Genomic DNA, 22,670 nt, shown 5'->3' on the forward strand with positions numbered 1-22,670 from the left:
GGGGGGGGGGGGGGGGTATATCATGAAACAGTTCTTGCATTTCGGGAATTAGACAGAGGCATGTTCTCTGCCTGACTGATCACCAGTCAAAGCACATGTCAATGCCTGGGTCCAGGGTGCAATTAACCTACACTATCATGGTTAGTACCTTCCTTGGGATAGTGCGTATACACGATTCCCACGGGACCACTGGCTGGGGCAACTGATCAAACTTAAGTCTTATTCATATTTAGGAAATAAATTAGTTTTATCTGATAGTAACAAACAATAAACACAATAAGCGACACAATAAGTAATCACAAAAACTCACAACCAAAGTTAAAAAAAAAAACAGAACAAAACAAACATTAAGTAGTTTTTTCTTCAGTAAAATTAGGAACATATAGGGCGCAATTTCCAACAGGAAAGCCGTCCTTTAAAAAACCCACAGACCATTACATGAAACTAATTGTAAACAGGTTAAAAATTTACAGTACGCGACGTTTGGTGTGAACACAGCCTTATATCTTTTTCTTACACGAAGGAGTATTGGATATTTCAGCTTTGATTATTGATGATGTAAATAACTGAAAATAGAGGCTCGAAATAGCCAATCATAATTCATTTAGATTTACTGTACGTATACCTTTTTCTGCAAACATACTTAATAATAGAATAAACAGAAAACACGTGCCAACTGAGTTTAGTTGATACTTTAAAAAGTATTCTATGGATTCTGTATGTAAAGCAATATTCGTGAAGTACATTATCATCCTTCTTATTAAAATAGAGAGTTTCGATTGCCAAACACAGTTTGTTACAATTGTTCACATTATTTTGAAGGATTTTACAGTTGTTCAATAAATAACTTGTTTTATTTGCTTACTAAAAAAGGCAATTAAATACAAAATTATTCATTTTAAATCAGGTGAAATTTCATTGCAATAATCAACCTATTTTACAATTTTAAAAGCAAATTTATTGAACGCTATTACAATTTAAAATACATGTGACTTTACTTTTGAAGCTTATAATTTTCTGTTTACACAAGCAAAACAAACTTCACCATGTGTCCTTTTTCGCAATTGTAATTTCTAGCCTTTCAGCTCTTTTAAGTGTAAAAACTAGAGATCCTAGGAGCTTTCATCGCTAACACTGTTGATGTATTCAAATTAGAGCTACCTTTCTACTGACATAATATTCTGCTCTTAATTCATCATCCCCCAATCATAAATGGAATACTTTAAGTGTAAAAACTAGAGCTATAAGGAGCTTGTATCTCTAACGTAGCTCTGTTGATGTATTCAAATTCGGGCCACTGCGCTACTGACACCATATTCAGCTTTGACAAACCTTGGTGTTCTTAATGATGATTACTTTAGGAAGCAAAATCAGCTTTGTAATTTAATATCACTCTCTGTACTACTTCCAGAAAAATCAGCTACCTATATTCGAGTAGTACCTATTTTTGTAGACCGTCTGAGACAGGTTGGAAATATCTTTGTAATAGTGATTAACTGCAAATATAAAAATAAGAAGATGTGTTATGATTTCCAATGAGATAACTCTCCATCAGAAACCAAATGACATAAAGGTAAACAACTATAGGTCACCGTACGGCCTTCAACGATGAGCAAAACCCATACCACATAGTCAGTTATAAAAGACACCGAAATGAAAAATGTAAAACAATTAAAAAGAGAAAACTAATGGCATGATGTATGTACAAAACAATGAACGAACAACAAATATGATATGCAGCAACAAACGACAACCACTGAAGTACAGACTCCTGACTAGGGATAGGCACATACAGAATGTGGCGGGGTGTACTAGTTTGCTAGCGCCAAACACTCCCTCTAACCTAGGACAGTGGGGTAAAGGTACAACATAAGAACAAACTATACAAATCAGTTGAAAAGGACTTGTCTCGTCAGATCGATACAAAACAGAAAAACAACTAACAAAAACACAGAACATTTTGCCACCAGGACAACTCCAATGAATAGTAAAGCTTACTCCTTTTTTTTAAACAAAAAGACCATAATGAAATTGATACAGCTGAAATGACACTTTGCATGACAATACGTTATGTCGAGCTGTTTATCGATGACTCCTGATATTGTCACTTTGATTTCTACTCTTTAGATAATGTCACATAGCTACTGGTAACCTCACAGGGACATCATTTATTTATTGTAAATCCATATTGATTTACAATTTCATTCTGTATTACATTCTAGAGTTTTCATTAAAGTTTTCAATTAAATGTTGCATATTCGAATCATTTATATGCTTTTTTGTTTGGATAAACTAGAGGCTTCACGGAGCTTTTATCGCTTAGCTGATTGATATGCATAACTCTGACTCAACAGGAAGTTTTATCATGTTTTAACATGTTTCGGTCCGCATTTGGTTGTATGAGGGTCTGGAAGGAGTTTACAGTATAGATAATAATGGACAGGAAGTGCAAAATAACAGGGCTCGACAATAACGCTTGTCTGATTGTCCGGTACCCGAGGAAACAAAGGTCGGACAAGTAAAAGCTATATCAAGCTTGTCCGACGGGACAAGTAAAATTATTCTGCAGAAAATAAATTTAATCCAACTTTGATGAACAAAGTAATTACAAACAAAAAACAAGAAAAGAACATAAAAACAAGTATTAATTTGACATGTTTACTTGCAATCGATAATTTAAAACTGGTTCTTTGTCAGGTACTTTTTAACAGGTTCTCGGAAACCAGTCTTACTGATCCAATATGCTTCGCTTTGTAGATAAGGTAACTTTACAAGACAGTTCATCACCAGCTCGGAAGCGATTCGGCTCCAAGTTTAATAGACAGTTTGGCACCGTAGGAGACATATTCAATAAACATAATTAATAGACAGTTTGGTAACGCAGGAGACATTGCAGGACCAAGACAAATCAGTACCTCGTTTTCCTACCTTATTCTGTTGCTTTATAATAAATACCATACCGGTAATTTTTTTAGCAAAAATATTTTTAAAATAAAAATGACCATAAAATTTTGATCATATGTCATGTATGTAGAAAAAAACAATACTTGCAATACGGTGACCTATAGTTGTTAATTTCTGTGTCATTTGATCTCTTGCAGAGAGTTGTCTCGTTGGCAATCATACCTCATCTCTTTTTTTTTATTGATTGCATTTGAATAAACTTTTTTCAACTTAAAAAACCAGGATACAAATCCAATGAGTGTACATTAGCAATCCTATCAGACGGTGCCTCATGTGCAGAGTCTGATGAGACTTTGGCATTGATGAAAACTAGAACCTAAGTCCTGTGACATGACTAGATTCAGTTGTTCTCGACTCATATTTTTGTAAAGTATTGCAAAAGATATGTTAAAATCAAATTCTGTTCGATTGTTTTAATTCAATCAACTTAAAATGCAAAAAAGGTTATTATTAAGATTTTTTTTGGACAAGTTACAATTCAATCGGACAAGTAAGTTTTGGTATGTACTTGTCCTACTGGACAAGTTGAAAAAAAAGTTATTGTAGAGGCCTGCATAAAGAAAAATAGGCAAAAAAAAAAAAAAAAAAAAAAAAAAGAAAAGAGAATAATGATTGGGCTGAAATATAAAGAATAGACAATAATGGGGGGGGGGGGGGGGGGGGGGGGGGGGGGGGGATTAAGAATACTTGTATAGAAAAATGGCAAAAAATTTTAGATAATACAGAAATGGAGGACCCCACCCAGACCCTCTTGTATATCTACTATCATTTGAACTTTATTTTATCACTTAGACCTGCTCATTTTTGAATTAAGCGATACAGGAAATGCACTCAATTCGTGAATGAGTTTTTCATTGTTAATCATTGAAAAAATAAAATCTGTATTAAAAAAGTTATAATCCTCATCATCATCATTAGCCACATTGGCATAAAGTTAAATAATGTTAACTACTAATAATGATTTGATGACATTGACATCACTGTTTATATCAGATTATATGTTTCACGTCAGTCAATAAGTGAATATCCGCATTCAGTTGGACAAATACAATTTGTTCCGCTGCTTTGACTGACAAGTGATGACCGTCCTGCACGAATGCAAAATTAAGATATTAGCGTCTGACGGATTTGAACTTAACTGCGGAGTTGTTATTCTTACTGACACCTTGTTTGCTAGTAACAAGTATTATTGTAATTGTTTTATCAGTTCGTTTTTATGAAGAATTAATTTAGAAAGTTCTAGGTTCTGAAAGAAAATTCCAATCAATTAGATCATAGTATCTTTAACGTCCAGACAAAGTTGGCAACCAACTGTTCTAGGAGTAAATATATAAAAACATGAAGTTATTTTAAAAAAATTCTCTGTGAAAAATATGATGGAAAATCAAAGAATCTGTATTTCTGGACATCTTGAAATTTAAACATTATCAACAGGGTGTATGATACAAATATGCTACTGCTCTTAAAGAATGAAATAAATATTTTTTTATTCATCTAGAGTAGATTATGTTCTTTGCAAACAGTAAGCGTTCTGGAACCTTTGTTTAGATAAAAAGCGTTTTCAATAGACATACTATCGAATACTAGAAAGAGAACATTCTTATTTTTTGGAGACACGTACAATGGTCCAACAACTGTGTGATGGCGACCATCATGACCGATGCCACTACTGAAACAACTGCTTACCCTTCGGCAGCAACTGAATTTACCATTGGGTCTGGTTGGGTTCGTGTTGCTGAATCCTTAGTTTTCTTCTGTGTATTGTATTGTGGCCTGATGATTGACTGTTTTTCTTTTTTTCTTTTTGGGCATGGTGTTGTATTTTTTTCATTAGTTATAGTTTACATCGTGGTATCTTTTCCCCTTTTCTTCACACTGCAGTTTTGACATCAACCAAATCTATAATATAAGAGCTACTCAGTGACTGACTTCTTCTGTCTCTATAATTACTACGTAGGAAGAACTGTACATATATTTTACGCAAGACCATAAGCAAAGAGATAGGAAATTAATGTATTGAGAAAAGAGGAAATCACTTTTTTTTGCAATTTGAAATCCTATATCCTCACGTTGTGTGCCTCCCAAGTCCGCTACCGTCAACTGATAGCTATAACTCTGGGTATAAAGTAGACACGTTTGTGCCTTTTTATTTGTGAAATAAATTTATGATGGCTTATAATGGAACCAAAATAGACAAGACAATTAATGATACTGAGCATTAGCGTTTATTTTGATAAAAGGATCCGAAAATCAATTTGTCAATCTTAAACAACAGTGACATTAAAACGGTTTCAGGTGGAGATTTTTTCTTTAGATGCAGAGTTGTGCTTTCAAAGCAATGCAATTAATTTATTTTTGAAGTAATAAAATTAAAGTACTTTCATTTTAGACCAAAATTTGATTCCTTAAATTACATTTTCATGTAAGTGCTTGATCTAAAATTATATTGATTAAATGTACTTGTATAATACCTCATAATATAATATGGAAGGAAATAAATCGTGAGAATCCACACAATCAAAAACTGAGAAAAGAGACCGTATAATAGGTATTCATGCGTACTGTTCAGATATAACCTTGATCGGATACGCTGGGAAAAAATTGGTGACCGCTCTGCGATGTCGTTGTACCACAATCACCGGCTGGGTCAAACAAAATATTTGAAAATTAGAATTTGCTGCTTCTCTGCCAAGCATGCAGCTTTTATGAGTAAGAGCAAAGAGTGGTCGGCTCGGAGAAAAACTAGAGGCCCTCAAGAGCCTGTGTCGCTCACCTGTTTCTACTTTGGTTTTGAAAATCATGTAAAAATAGATTAAAATCATAAGAGATACCCTAATAATGATTGAGGCCAAATTTGGTTTAATATTGGCCCTGTATTTAATCAAAAGCAGAAGGGCGGCCATCTTGGATGATGGATCGGCTTCAAAGTAACAACACATGGTCAGCACCTCATAAGGAATATTCATGCCATGTTTAGTTTCATTCCATTCAGTGGTTCTCTAAAAGAAGACATTTGTATGTATTGTCCATAGGGTCCTATGTTAAACGAAGTCCCCCGCTGGCAGCCATCTTGGATGATTGATTGGCTACAAAGTAACAACACTTGGACAGCACCTCATAAGGAACATTCATGCCATGTTTGGTTTCATTCCATTTAGTGGTTCTCTAAAAGAAGACATTTGTATGTATTTCCCTTATGTCCTATGTTAAACTAAGTCCCTCTCTTGTGGCCATCTTGGATGATGGATTGCCTTCAAAGTAACAACACTTGGTCAGCACCTATTAAGGAACATTCATGCCATGTTTTGTTTCATTCCATTTAGTGGTTCTCTAAAAGAAGACATTTGTATGTATTGTCCATAGGGTCCTATGTTAAACGAAGTCCCCCGCTGGCAGCCATCTTGGATGATTGATTGGCTACAAAGTAACAACACTTGGACAGCACCTCATAAGGAACATTCATGCCATGTTTGGTTTCATTCCATTTAGTGGTTCTCTAAAAGAAGACATTTGTATGTATTTCCCTTAGGTCCTATGTTAAACTAAGTCCCTCTCTTGTGGCCATCTTGGATGATGGATTGCCTTCAAAGTAACAACACTTGGTCAGCACCTATTAAGGAACATTCATGCCATGTTTTGTTTCATTCCATTTAGTGGTTCTCTAAAAGAAGACATTTTTATGTATTTCCCTTAGGTCCTATGTTAAATTAAGTCCCTCTCTTGTGGCCATCTTGGATGATGGATAGGCTTCAAAGTAACAACACTTGGTCAGCATCTCATAAGGAACATTCATGCCATGTTTGGTTTCATTTAATTCAGTGGTTCTCTAAAAAAAGACATTTATATGTATTGTCGATAGGGTCCTATGTTAAACGAAGTCCCCCGCTGGCGGCCATCTTGGATAATGGATCGGCTACAAAGTAACAAATTTGGTCAGCACCTCATATGGAACATTCATGCCATGTTTGGTTTTATTGTTGAGCCTGCGACTTTTGTCGCAGAAAGCAGTGATCCGGCGGCGGGGTTTACTAACTTCTTAAAAGCTTAATATTTCAGAAGGTAGAAGACCTGGATGCTTCATACTTTGTATATAAATGCCTTATGATATGAAGTTTCCGTCTGTCATATGTCCATTGTCCTTGACCTCATTTTCATGGTTCAGTGACTACTTGAAAAAAAAGTTAAGATTTTTTGTAATCTTAATTTCTCTCTTATTATGAGTAATAGGATAACTATATTTGGTATGTGCGTACCTTGCAAGGTCCTCATGCCTGTCAGACAGTTTTCACTTGACCTCGACCTCATTTTATGGATCAGTGAACAAGGTTAAGTTTTCGTGGTCAAGTCCATATCTGAGATACTATAAGCAATAGGTCTACTATATTTGGTGTATGTAATGATTGTAAGGTGTACATGTCCAACTGGCAGGTGTCATCTGACCTTGACCTCATTTTCATTGTTCAGTGGTCATAGTTTAGTTTTTGTGTTTTGGTCTGTTTTTCTAATACTGTATGCAGTAGGTCAACTGTATTTGGTGTATGGAAATATTTTACGATGTTCATGTCAGTCTGGCAGGTTTTATTTGACCTTGACCTCATTTTCACAGTTCATTGCTCAATGTTAAGTTTTTGTGTTTTGGTCTGTTTTTCTAATACTGTATGCAGTAGGTCAACTATATTTGGTGTATGGAAATATTTTACGATGTACATGTCAGTCTGGCAGGTTTTATTTGACCTTGACCTCATTTTCACGGTTCATTGCTCAATGTTAAGTTTTTGTGTTTTGGTCTGTTTTTCTAATACTGTATGCAGTAGGTCAACGATATTTGGTGTATGGAAATATTTAATGATGTACATGTCAGTCTGGCAGGTTTTATTTGACCGTGACCTCATTTTCACGGTTCATTGCTGATGTTAAGTTTTTGTGTTTTGGTCTGTTTTTCTTAAATTGTAAGCAATAGGTCAACTATATTTGGTGTATGGAATGATTGTAAGGTGTATGTCTGTCTGGCAGGTATCATCTGACCTTCACCTCATTTTCATGGTTGATTGGTCAATGTTCATTTTTCCTGGTTAACTTTTTTTCTTAGATACCTTAAGCAATAGGTCAACTATATTTGATGCATGGAATGATTTTAAGGTGTACATGTCTGTCTGGCAGGGTACAAATGACCTTGACTTCATTTTCATGGTTCATTGGTCAGTATAGAATTTCCATGGTTTGGTCTGTTTCTTTTATACTATAAGCAATAGGTCATCTATATTCTGTGTATGGAGGGATTGTATTAAAGGTGTACATGTATTTCCGGCTTGGTTTATCTGACCTTGACATCATTTTCTTGGATCATAAATGTTAATGTGATACTTGTAGTAAAACTTTATATGTAGGACTATCAACATAAAATCAATGGTCAGTATAGTAGGCGAGACATTCCAGCGTGTGCACTCTTGTTCCATTCAGTGGTTCTCTAAAAGAAGACATTTGTATGTATTATCCATAGGGTTCTATGTTAAACGAAGTCCCCCGCTGGCGGCCATCTTGGATAATGGATCGGCTACAAAGTAACAACACTTGGTCAGCTGCTCCTTATAAGGAATATTCATGCCATGTTTGGTTTCATTCCATTTAGTGGTTCTCTAGAAGAAGTTCAAAATGTAAAAAGTTAACGAAGACGACGGACGACGGACGCCATGTGATGGGAAAAGCTCACTTGGCCCTTTGGGCCAGGTGAGCTAAAAATGATTTCGAGTAGGATGACATGTCTTACTACGGGCTTACCATGTGAACCAACACATAAGAATTCCGCTAAGCGTGTCGGTATAGTACAAACAGGGTTTATTTTCTTATCACTTTAACATGGCATTGTCCTGAGAAGATTTTGATATTTGCAATACACGTTAAACACCAATCTTTCCATCTATCAAAATATAAAACAATTAAGGGCATGTTAATCAAACGGACCCCAAAAGAACAAACACACCGTCCATCTCCTTTTTTTTATAAGGTCAAATTTTCTTGAGATAATTTACTTTCAATGGAACATTTAACAATAACAAATTATGAGTTTTATTGTCCCTTTGGCATCTTCTTTCTTTTCGTAATATAGGCAGTAAGAAAACCCTTAAATCATGTATATGATATACAATTTGGCATAACCTGTTTTTACTAGAACCTACGATCTTTTTTTTTTATTTCATTTCGTTATGCTTTTTAAATACATAAGACTCATACAGGCAATATCCTTTTCAGTACGCTCATGAACAATGGCGATCATATATTTTTGAGGTCTCCATTGATGCGATCAAGATGCAGAATCTGTATCAAAACATTACAACCAATATTTGTCTTCTCTAAAGTTGTGTTCAATCTGTCAAGCATGCGTTCTGTTTGGATTTGTTTTATACGCTAAGTTGCATTTGTTTGCTTAGTTTTAATTCCTTGTTTAATCGAACATAGAAAACATAAAACAAATATTCAATAACATGCATTGCCATTTTTTAAAAAGTAAATTACATGCACTAAGCATTAACATTCAGAACATGAATGTGCATTTGATGCTGTCTGGGGGAAACAATACAATACATTCCATACATCTGCAGTTATCAATATCATTGAAAATGTTGGTATTTAAATTCAATTTCAAATATTTTTTATTTATGATTTAATGTGGTTCAACACTGTTAAAATAGCATCACAGGAAAAACTTACCACTTTAGATTTGATAAATGGACATGGAATGAAACCTTAAAAAGGTTAGAAATGCGGAGGATTTATTGGTCTAAATTTGATTTGTTTTGACCAAACAAAAGATCTGTTTGTTATTGATAATCCCTGAAATAATATCAGGGAATTTGTAAAATAATTCTTAACTTTTTTTCAGTAATTATGTAAATCTCTTGTCATTTTCAGGGATACAGTTTTCATCAACATTGCCTTAAGGAAATGCAAACTAAGTTTTTGTACAATTTCATGATTTATAAACCGAAAATTATACTACAAATCTGTCACTTTAACCTAACATATACAAATACCTTGGGTACTGTGCTACAAACGTTAAATTGATAGGCATGTATTGAAACACAGAGATGATTGTACTTCGTTTTGGAATTAATTCTTTTCCAGAAGTTTTCACGCCTATCTTTATAAAATAAGGAGATGTGGTATGATTGCCAACGAGAAAACTACCCAACAAAGACCAAAATGACGTACATGTATATGTTTCTGCTTATACCCGTACGTTACATGATTTATTTGCATTAAACTTAATCAATGTTTTGTCATTCAAATTGTCTTTTTGTTTGATTTTGATTGTTTTTGTTTTTGTTTCGTTTGGTCGATGTTGATGAAATAAATTAAGTTCACGGAAACACAAGCTTTTCCTACTACGTGTTAGCACTTTAGAATTTAGCGATTCGATATGTATTGGCACATTTGATAAGATCTTGATGTTGACATTTCCTGGCAGTTAATTTGAATCATACATCCGAATGTGCCTTTTCAGTCAATATGCATTTTACTTGATGACATATGCTCCCACAGATTAAATACAAATGTATAGAATTGTGATTTTTATATGTTTACGGGTGAACTGCATCTGAAATTCTCGATAAAAGGATAACGATCTCTATTATTTGATTTGTTGGCAAACGTAAGCATGAAATTCCGCATGCAACTGTATATTTCGTCATCATGTTTTTTCTTTTTATAAAGTAGAGAGTATGTCATGTTATATAGTTTTGAAGATGAGTGCAATGGCCCAGCGTAAAATTTATCATTGTAAGAAAGGACACCTGGACATAGGTGAACACATATTTAAAAATAAACTATCGTAGAAGAAGTTATTTCATTACACATATGTTAACAATTTGGCAAAATAAATGTGTTTTTACAAAGAGTCATTGTTCGAAGTTAATTTTAACAATCAAAGCCAATTTATAATTTGGTTTCTTTCAAAAAAGTAGTTTGGTTTCACTTTGAAGGAAACAGCTTGATAAAAAGTAGCGACGGATTCAATATGTTGAAAAAGATTAGAATGAGATGCAGATAAAAAAGTATAAAAACTATAATATAACATAACTGTTTGAATTTTTATGATGGATGAAAAGGGTCCTTCCACTATATCAACAATCTAAATAACGTATGTCCACACAAGACACAACACAGCTAAAATATTCATTGGAATAGCGTCCATTAAGAATATTTATTTTCTGCTCTGTTTTTATCTTTAATGGTCTCTTCTTTTAATGTTAATCGTTATACGACAATCTATTGCCAGATCAAAACTTAATTTACTTTACCAGTACACAATTCTTTAATTATCTCGGCTTTATCGTAACCCTAGAATTATATTTAAATAAATTTGACGTTATCAACTCACGTTGATTGCAAGACTATCATTCATAACGCGTCGCAGTTGATTGGAAACACGATACAGTCCAAATAGTTCATATTCCTGTTCGACTGAGTGACACAAAGTGAAAAGGCTTCCAGGTAACAATTTATAATATAAAACTACTGCGTAAGAAAAGTACAGAAAGGACACACACGCGAACTCCTCACACAAGTCATCACATTTCAATTAAAAGAAATTCGATTTCATTAAGTAAGATATCTGTGAATTCATGAAAAAGGGCATGTAAAATGCTTATTTTTCCATGTAATTGGACATTATTGTAGGGATGGGAAATCATATTTACAAGTTTAAAAAATATATGTTGTTTGCACCGAGATTATAATCATCTATAGAATAATTTCTAACGTTTTATTTAAGTCATATAAAACGAGTTTCTTTTAATTTTAATGTTATCGAAATCATTGAATCAATGCATGCATATATACTAAAATAAGTCCTGCATGCACGTTTTTTTTTTATATTTATTACGAATCTATAACGTACTATCGACACATAATATTTCATTCAGTAATTGTTGATCGCAAGCTATTTAACTTTCGAGTGTGATACCGACGTTTACCGGATCATGACATTGATAAACAATCATCGAGCATGTGGAGCTTGTGAAAAATAAGTAAGAGATACAGCCATGATATCATTTTTTTTTAATAAATTCCATGCGTTCACATTTGAAAACAAAACTTTTCTTCAACAGTCGTTAAATAATTTGTTGTATTAAATGTGTTCTTTAAAAATCAGTAATTACTATTTAACTTCCAGTGCAAGTTTGTTTACCTTCTTTCATCACGGTTTTCCCTCGCACCTGCGCTGTGCGGTGGCCGAAGTTCTAACGAGAGGTCTCGTAGTTAAGGTCCCTGCATACGGGAAAATAACGGCAAATTAGTGTACAGGAAGACAATAATTCAATTGCAGTACATTTATGAAGATTTTGATAATATAAGGGATTTTCTTTTACAAGAAAGTTCACGTACATTTGTTTTATAGTAAAACTTAGCCATTCAAGTAAATAACACATATTTTATTTTTAATTTGAAGTTTCATATGACTTTAATATATATCACGTTAATGATTATCGATTCTCTTACAGATAATGGTGCTAACATTTCATATATACAAAATAATTATATGTTTATCTACTATAACACAGTTTAAAATCCCAATATTGTCTTGGTCAATACGAGGGTTACATTCTACCTGATTTTACTACCGTTCTACTCTAACACTTGACTCACAATATAACAATTCGCCTCGGTTAATCCTGGTATCTATGATGATTTTTTTGGCAATGTTTTCTTCAGGTTTCAATCTGCACTTTCGCTCTCTAATATTTGTGTTATTATATATAATATTTGGCTAAAGAATCGATACCCCCTACCTTGGAGTTGTTTAATTAAAGAAAGTGATAATCTTAATACTACAATGACAAACCTATTTACGTATTATATGTCCAATAAGTGGGTACAGTCTATTTATTTATCCGAATTAACATAAATTGAAAAAAAGAACTCTTTATGACAGATATTGATGTAAATTCTTTTTTTTGGTGGTCTTTAATACATTTAAAACTGTTCAAAGTATCATTTGCTTCTTTCTTATTTATTTTCTTCTACTGTTTCGGTTCTTATACATCTTTGGCTTTCAAATATTCGGCTTTGAACGTTCCTGATGAAGGTAAATCCAGAAAAGCGCTTCAGATGCATGGAATTTGTAAAATGTTGTTTTCATTTTTTATACAGAACTGGGTCGATACCTCTGCTGGTGGACTAGCATTCCCCGATGGTATCATCAGCTCAGTAGTCAGTACTTGTGTACTGTTATGATTTATAACAAACCTTTCTAAAATTGTCCGTTCATAAATTTAGAAATTATAAAGAAACTAAGTTTTAAACTCCCTCAGACAAAATTGACCTTAGATGGATTTGGCTATTTTGTTTATGTCCTTTTTGGTCATATAGCTCTTCAAATGAATCGGTTCCTAAACATCCATGGCTTTAAAATATTCGAATTTAAGCGTTCCTGATGAAGGTAAATCATGAAAAGGGCTTTGGAAGCATTAAATGTATAAAGTGTAATTTTCATTGTTATAAGTAATTGATATATCCCCTTTGATCAGTACTTGCTGATATTGTTAGTACCATGATTTATAGAATAATGATATTTTAGTTTTTGATACTGACTTTATTAGCAAAAGTATCAAGCGAGACCCATGGGTGGCATCTGCGACATCTTTTATTTTGTTCTACTGTATTCGCTGGAATAGACATCTTCTTTTTATTAGACATTTGTCTTAACAATGTTTTTTTTGGGAGGGGGTTGGCAGAATATGAGAATATGAAATAACATGAAAAAAAAAAAAAACTGAAACAGGACGTCCATAATATTAAAAATAATAAGGCAGTAGGATCAAATAAGAAATTTTATAAATTAAAGTACTGACCATGCTATTGAAATTATCGATACATCCCATGTGTCAGTGTATCATACAAGGATTTGTTTCATTTCATATTTGTTCTAAAATATTTACATAGGAACACTATTACAAACGTAAAATAGTTAAAATGAACTTAAGGTTTTTTTTTTAGTGTATTCTTGGGTTTACATAAATGTAGAAATCAATGTATTTTAGCCAAAGAAAGCGATAAAAATTCCAATACTAATTAACTTAGTCTTAATGCTTGTAATTAAAGCCTACTCCTATTTCATTGTACTTCCTAAATTGTATTTGAAGTAATGGTATAAAATCTATATATATATCTTTATATTAATAATAATGTTATGTCTTACTTTGAACAAAGATTATGGTGTTTGATATTTATCAATTATCTATGTTAAATAGAAAATAAGAAAATGTGGTCTGAGACCACATGACGTAATTACTAGTAACTATATGTCCCCGTACGGCCTAAAAAATCAACAAAACCCATACCGCATAGCAAGATATAAAAGGCCATAACATGACAAAATGTGAAGCAATTCCAACGAGAAAACCAACGACCTGATTTATATTCAAACCAAGAAACGAAGAACACACATGATATACAATAGCAAACAAAAACACTAAACTACAGTTACCTACCTTGGGAGAGGCACATACAGAATGTAGCTAGGTTAAACATGTTTGCGGGTGCCGAACTTTCCCCTAACCTGTGACAGTGGTATACAAGCACGACATAAGAACAAATTATAAAAAAAACATTTGAAAAGGGTAATCAGATCTATAGACATCACAAAAAATTTGAAAGATACAAAGTACCAATCTAAGAGTACTCGCTTTCACTAAAAGATAGTCCAAAGCCAATAACAAATATTAAAAAGATGTATTTAAGACAAAATATCAATCAGTACACATCCAATGGATTTAGTGTAAAGACGCTATACTTTTAGTTAACAGTCTAGTGAAACATGACCTTGTGCAATACCAAAATATATGAAAAGGTGATGTAGAACAGTGGTAATAACTGTATAGCAATTAATATTTATAGTTATGTTATAATTCATTGATAACACAATCAATGCCAGTACCGATTAAAACAATATTCAAAGATCTTATGACAGTAAAGTCTGCATATTGACGTTTGGTGTACACCAGTTTGTCCTCCGATTATTTAATTATCGAACGAACTTAGGAATGGTTGACAAAAAAAAAACAACAAAAAAACAAAAAAACAGGCGGTTTGCAATGCGCTTTTTTCAATACACAATTTTACAATAGTCAGTAATCTGCTGTCTATACTTTAGTTATATAAGATAAAGAAAAAAAGAAAATAAATCTAACATTCAGGAACTCCATATTTGTCATTGGTGATTTGGGAATTTGTGTCAGTAGGTTGTGGTCTTGTGGACGTTTTACAACACATCACCTTTCATTAATGCATACACTAGAAGCTTTTAAACTATGCAGACTTTCATATACAGCAGATCAAAGGGCAAATGGTCAAGTATCTGAAAGTCTATAAAATCAGAACTTAAGTTTTAATCTTTTTATACGGAGGCGAAAAACGCGGAAATGTGGAAGGGTTTTCGAAGCGCGTTTTCACTGTGTTGATTAGCAATGTATCCCAAAGAATATGAAACCATCAATATTAGAGTATATATTCCAGAAACCACTGTCCTCATAGTATTGAATGAAACTCTACTGAAACATTATATACATGTATGATTTTATGTACTTTAAAAACCTTATTTGAGTAAATGTTTTTTTAAGCTTGATTTTCAATTCCTTTTTCTGCTAAACGGACATAACGTGATCCAATCTATAGGTCACAGATCAAAGTTGCTGTTAATAAAAAATTGTAATTATGATGGACATTTTGTTTTCGTATGAGAACTAAGAATCCTTTTGTTTTATGATAAAATGAAACTGATGTAGATAAAGACGTAGGCTATGGAGGTAAAGTTCAAGAATTAATTTCAAAGATTTTAAAAAATTGACAAAAATACAGAAAAATGAGGTTCAATTTCTTATGTTTTCTTTGGATTACCAGAAGTACACTTTAAGCAGGATTTGAATTAAAAATACTACTAGTATTACCAAGTTAAGTTGTTATCATTACACTTCAAGAGTCATTAATTGGAATAGAACAAACCCAGATTAACTTTATAACCAAGGAAAGTATGGAATTTTGTTCATGCGCTCGGCTTTCAAAAAGGGTTTATGTATATTTGGGACTAAAACGATTAAAATGAGACACACAGAAATAAATGCTTTGTTCGTTTTAGCATCAATTTTGACAGAATACAACATACACTAGCGGTTCAGCTAACTAACGACCGACAATTCTGCTTTTGTTTGTGAATTGAGTACCAAATCTACATTCTAGATTGAGTTTTATTACATTTGGATTAGAAGGCGCATATGAAGTATAAGTTTTGTCCTAAAATTATATTTGTTTCTATGGAAAAGTGCTTGAATAACGTTGTACTAACAACACGACGGGTGCCACATGTGGAGCCGGATCTGCTTACCCTTCCGGAGCACCTGAGATCCCCCAGCTCTTGGTGGGGTTCGTGTTGCTCAGTCTTTAGTCTTCTATGTTGTGTTTTGTGTACTGTTGTTTGTCTGTTTGTCTTTCTCTGTTTTAGACATGGCGTTGTCAGTTTATTTTCGACTTGTGAGTTCGAATGTTCCTTTGGTATCTTTCGCCTCTCTTTTGACTTCATAGTACATTTGATAAAAATTTTCTTTTGAATTTTTTTTATCGGTAAAGCAGTAGTAATGATCCACATGCCATTAAGAGTAAACGTTGCACCATGTAATCTTACGTAAGGCGATTCATGTGCATGGCAGCGCCAAGTACTTTCAACGTAAATGGCGAATACATTTTTATTCAGATTTTAACACGGAAGTATACTTGGTAGACTAGAACAGTGTGCGTTATAAAAGCAGTCGCATGATAAATGTTTACGGGACATTAGCTTTAAAATTCATGTTCACCGATTAAACTCAAATTTTCATATAATGCACGGTATTATGTATCAGTATGTCGTGTGTATCAAGACGGCATCTAATAAACCTTCGAAATTACATCCGAAGAATGCCGGTGGTCATACGGATGGCCCGATATAAACATAAATATAAATATAAATACACAGACTAGCACATGCAGTCGTATAACGACGATTTTTTAAAGTCTGCTTGATTTCATGTTATAGATTTTTCCTTTTCAATACAGACATTTTTTCTTTTAATAACTGAATATCCTTAGCACTTGCGTAACCCATCTCCAACTCAGAGTCAAATTGAAGTTTGCAAGAATACGTATTTAATTGAGTTGGAAGTATTGACTTTCAAGCCAATACTGAATCAGCGATGTTTTTGAGCTTATTTTGACAAAATTGAACCAAACTGACTTCTTATAGCGAAATATTATTTAACATTTCTGATTTTATATATTTTTGAAGCAAAAAAATATCTTATTTCAGTTTTTTGTCTAAATCATAGCTAATACCCCTTTAAGCAGGCAATACCGATACAATAGACCGGTATTAAAAGGAGCATCGCGGTTATCTCCACGAGCTCTTCATTCGTAGAAAGGATTGGGTTAAATTAAGTGCATTTGCGTTATTTTACTTCTTAAAATCTATAATCATAAGATCTATAAACCACATACAGTTTTATCATCAAGAAAGATGTAGTGATTGCAGTTTTAATGAATGCACTGAACGTCACGTTTTTGGTACGCTTTTTTTTTTTTTATCATACATAGTTTTCTCAGCATAAATTGTGATGTATTGTTTTTCATACATATTTCAGCTATTTGTCCAGTAAAATATTTTGTATAATAATGGATAGCAAGTACTAGTATTTGATGAGTTTTCTTTAATTCATTCAAACATTGTGTTTACCCCATAGAATTATACAGCTGCAATATGATTTTAAAACTTTTCTGTCATTGAAGACCATCCATAAGTTGACCTGTGGAAGTTGTCTTTATTGTTAAATTGTTAAGCCTCTGTCATGATTATTTTCATCTGGTTTGTTTTTCATATGAACAAGAAATGTAATCATGATGGCGAAGAACAGTTAAGGCAAAACAATTTAATATTTTAACTTACTTGTTTGATACTAAAACATTTCACGACTGTAAAACATTAAAAAAAAAGATAGAGCTTTAATGTAGCTGAAACGCCATTTGTAATTTCTTAATAAATGTGACACGTTGTTTTAATTATAACGTCAATTAAATGTCATACATGTTACAATAATATTATTCAGTAGTTTGGAAACAATCTTGTTGCTTCATTTCATATTTCCTTTCCCTAGGGATTTGTCATATACATTACTTCATACATTACCGGTTGTTGACTAGATAATATTTCTGTGTTCAAACATTGCAACGTTTCAATACTCGAATATACCTTGTGTTAATTTCACCGTAAATATATCAAGCTTGTAATTAAAATATCAATTTGATAACAAAATGAGGTTAGTGTTGTTTTCCCTTTCCCTTTCTTACAATTGTCTTTTTTGATTGTTTGTACATATATTTAATATTGACCAACTACCATTGAGTATTCAACAAATGTCGGTGATTTATTATAAAAACTGTACTTTTAAGGTTAGATTGTTTCAACATTTATTTATTTTGGTTTTATTTGCGTTCTAATTACGTCTATTTCACCTACTATTAATACAAATTCTGTAATAAATGGAATACGTCCATAAAATGTATAGCGTTTAAATATACCACAAACAATCTTTAGGGGAAGTGATCAGTTTTCACGTTTTAGTGGCTTATCAGTTATTGTGCGAAAATTTTATTGATATTTAATGCTTCAGTTTCCAATTATTATGACAGATTTACAGTGGTTTCAAAAATCTTTGCTTATGATCTTCATTCTGTAGCAATAACAGATTGTAGACTGGTTCTTTTGTCTTAAAACAAATCATTCTTGGTGAAAAGGGAGGCAGCCAGACAAGATCACTTGTTGATCAAGTTTTGAAAACAATATTGTTTGGCCGTTGATACACAAACCGAAAATTGCTTTGTTTAGATGGTTTTACCATAAAACAGACGAAGGAAAGTTTTTTAAAACTTATTTTGAACTTTAAAGACAGCAGCGACTTTCGGTCTAGTTCACTGCATTTAATCATTCAGTGTAAAAAAAAACGCTCAACAATGATGGTTTTACAATGCAGCCATGAAATGATCTCTAGTTTTTATTTCGCCTGCGACAGTTGCTTCTCTAAATAAAGAAGATCAGGGGTATACATAAAGTCGATAAAAACACATAATAACAACAATTGGTCATGGAGCTGTTTTTCAAGCTTGTTAAGAGAAAAGAAAAATTGGGGTCACGGGACTCGTTTTTCTTGCCACAAAGCAAAATGGGGAAATTTCCTACACATTCCCTTTGAAAAGTAAGGTTATATGAGTTATCTACCCTACCATGATAAAGTGGTAAATAATCAGATCATTCAAAAATGTTCTGTATTTGTTAAAACAGTCGCAATATTCATAACCTCAACACTTAATTTTCTTCATTGAGATAAAATGTTTAAAAATGAATTACATTTCCAAAACTTGATATGTCATTAAAGCTCTAATTGTATTCTGCTATTTTACAATCCAAGATTGTGGAACACACCCGATCTTCCTTTAGAACGTTTTATTCCCAAAAAATGAGTTGAATAATCATCTTATACGTTTTTTTTACATTGTGCAGTTGTAATGTGTTTTCTAAGCAGATGTATTTATGGAAAAGTATCTATAAAATACAAGTTTCTAACAATATATTAGACCCTACACTTCCGTTTCGTTTTAACAAAGACCGGTAGGGATATTCTTTGTTGAAATTTCTCATTTCAAACGTGACATTTTCCCCTTCTAATTTTACATTTCTCAGTTCCAAATAGACATTCCTCTCTTCCAATTTTACATTTCTTAGTTCTAAGTTAACTTTTCTTAGTTCCAAATAAGTATTCTCCTTTCCGAGTACACATTTCTTCCTTCCAAGTTGGCATTTCTCAGTTCAAAATAAGGTTGAGACATTTTTTTACCTTAGTATTGCCCTTGTACAATATGAAAATAACAATTTATAAATTTTTAAATTTTATGCGTCCAAAGCACTTTTCTGGATTTACCTTTGAAAGCCAAGGATGCATAAGACCCGAAACACCTAAAGAACTGTATGACCAAAAGGGACCTAAAATAATAACCAAATCCATCTAAAGTCAACTTTGCCTGATGTAGATTGCAACTATTTTTTTTACGTTCAATTCCTGAAAATAAAATGTTCTCTTTAGACACTGTTGTAATAAGTTTCAGATACTTTACACACATCACTATAAAGCAGAAATATTCGTTCCCTATGGCATTTGCGGTCCTATCCTATCTATAGCACTTGGTTAATTTTCCGTACTTACAAAATAAGCCCAAGATATTACAAGCAGTAAGTTAGGGCGACAGTAGTTTGCCGATGTTCAAATTTCGTAAATCGAATAGGAAGAGAATAATCAAGGAAACTAACAGAAACCAATGGAATCGCAAGAACTCCAAAAGGAGCGCGAGATCGGGTGTCTCCTGCTATGTATGCATCAACCGCCATGCGAATTCATTTTGAAAAGAGAGACTTCATTTTGTTTTAATTGTATTTTTCAGGTTTACTGAGTTTTTTCTCAGTCATATCAACGTCATTAGCAGTAACACAATTCAATGCGTTTGAATTGAACGTAACTAATACAGGAACAGACTTCGGAGCAACGTTCTGTCCGATATTTGATAACGGAATAAACGTTACATGCTCCGTATTACACGGGGATGATACAGGGTCAATATGGTTAGAACCTATTTTTTCAGCTACGGAGTGTTCAACGTACAATTTTACATCCGCAGGATATAAAAACGTTTCTGCATACTGTGTCGTTGGGGCTATTTTTGGATATGACAACCAGTTGGTTTACATTGGAACAGAAATAAAACATCTAATTGTAGAAGACACAAATGCAAATATATTTATACCTATGATAAGGTCTGAAACTAAAACCATAAAAGTTTCATACGATGAAGGTACTGATGTTTGGATTAACGCTTCGCTAATTGAAACTGGGGAAAATCTTTACCTTTCACCGAATGGTTCCTCGTCACTGGTTCAAACTTTTGATGTGTTTGGCAATGATTTACCTGGTCTAGGACAACATGCAGCAGAGGTTGTAGTATGGAATGAGTTAACTACCTTGAAGCGTTATCTAGTATTTGCTGTTGCCGATGCGATCGATGGATTTAGTTCTACAATGAATGTTTCCTCCCCGTTTAGGATCCATGTTGATGATTCTGTTACATTTGGAATAACCACGACAAACGGATCCGATATAATTTATTCTACTGAAATCGACCAGGTTGCATACATTGAAACAACAACCGGATTTGTTTCATCATATGAATATACACACTCATTTAATGCGACTGGAACCTATACAATCGTAATGGGAGCATCTAACTATGTTAGCATGTTTGATAATACAACTACCATTATTGTACAGAACCGAATAAACAATGTTAATGTAAGTGCTCCCGAATACGAGTTATATCCAAATTTTAATTTCGCTTTCATGATGGATGTTGATGCTATATTTCCAATGGGAACACTCAACGCAGATATTTACGACGGTGGAACTTACCATAAAACCGTAAACCTATCTTTGTTAACCCCAGGCAATACCATAAATGATGCTGAAGCTGGTCTTTCTTTAGGCGCGCATGCTTTATTTATTTCCATCTATTCAGAAACATCATTATTGAACTTTTCACTAACAGTAACCCTTGAAAAAACGATTCAAAATTTAGAATTTCTTCATCCAGCAGAGGCAAAACTATCTGATGCTCAAATGATAGGAATCAGGCTTACAAACGCTGCTGATGGTCCATTATATAATGTCACGTGTTCTTTTAACGTTAGTGGGGTGGTATCAACAGAAGTTTTTGATCTAATTTCTGATACTGTTAACTATACAGTTGCTATTACATATCCTGACACGGGAAATATTCCATTATCAGCTAATTGTTCCAACCAGATCAGCTATCTATCATTATATGGAAACGTCAACGTTACATCAGACTGTTTTGAAATTGGAACATTATTTAGTACCAGTTACAAAGATGAGAAAAACCCATTAGCCATACTGATTACAAATGACAACACGGTATGTATAAAGTAAAATAACAATAATACCGAAACCCAAGGAAAAATCTAAACAGAAAGTCCCTTATCAAATGTCAAAATCAAAAGCTCGAACACACCAAACGAACGGAAAACAACTATGTATATATTACCTCTGTATAATTAAAAAGGACTAGTTTGTGGTCAATATATTTTTCCTCTGATAAAACAAAAACTATATCCCAGATTAGTCCGATACTCTGAAAAAAAATGAAAGCAACACATTATAAATTTCATGCTTCCGAAGCTCTTTTCTATAATGCTCCATTCTTTGGATGTTTTTGATAAATTACGTGCTTTTGATGGTTATTTTAATTCGGTTGACAAAGAGAAAATTTATTTGCTTCAACTCATATAAAACCTTCGTCAGTAATGAAAATGGTAAATATGCTGGATAGACTTCTTGGAAGTGTGATGAGATGATTAACGCTGTAAATTTTCTCCTTGACAACATCTAAGTACGTTTCGGCAAAAACGTTTATCTGCAGGTTGTAGGTATTCCCATAGGCACCAATGGCGCACCTTTAATAACAGACTTATTCTTGTATTGTTATGAATCACAGCTTATGACAAAACTACATAAAAACCAGTCTAAATTCCATTTTAATTGATAAATTCAACAACACCTAGCGTT

At 33.2% G+C, this 22,670-nt stretch overlaps 1 protein-coding gene across 1 annotated transcript in view; it reads left to right on the plus strand.

Annotated features, from left to right (window-relative positions):
• LOC127708531 (uncharacterized) overlaps positions 1-22,670 on the plus strand; it is a 60,123-nt gene that overhangs the window by 12,687 nt on the left and 24,766 nt on the right. Inside the window, exon 2 of the mRNA XM_052213429.1 lies at positions 20,479-22,019. Within this exon, the coding sequence (XP_052069389.1) occupies positions 20,479-22,019 (1,541 nt within the window). The remainder of the gene's footprint in view (positions 1-20,478; positions 22,020-22,670) is intronic.

Source organism: Mytilus californianus, unplaced genomic scaffold (genome assembly GCF_021869535.1).
Source record: "Mytilus californianus isolate M0D057914Y unplaced genomic scaffold, xbMytCali1.0.p SCAF_7, whole genome shotgun sequence".
Lineage (NCBI taxonomy): Eukaryota > Metazoa > Mollusca > Bivalvia > Mytilida > Mytilidae > Mytilus > Mytilus californianus.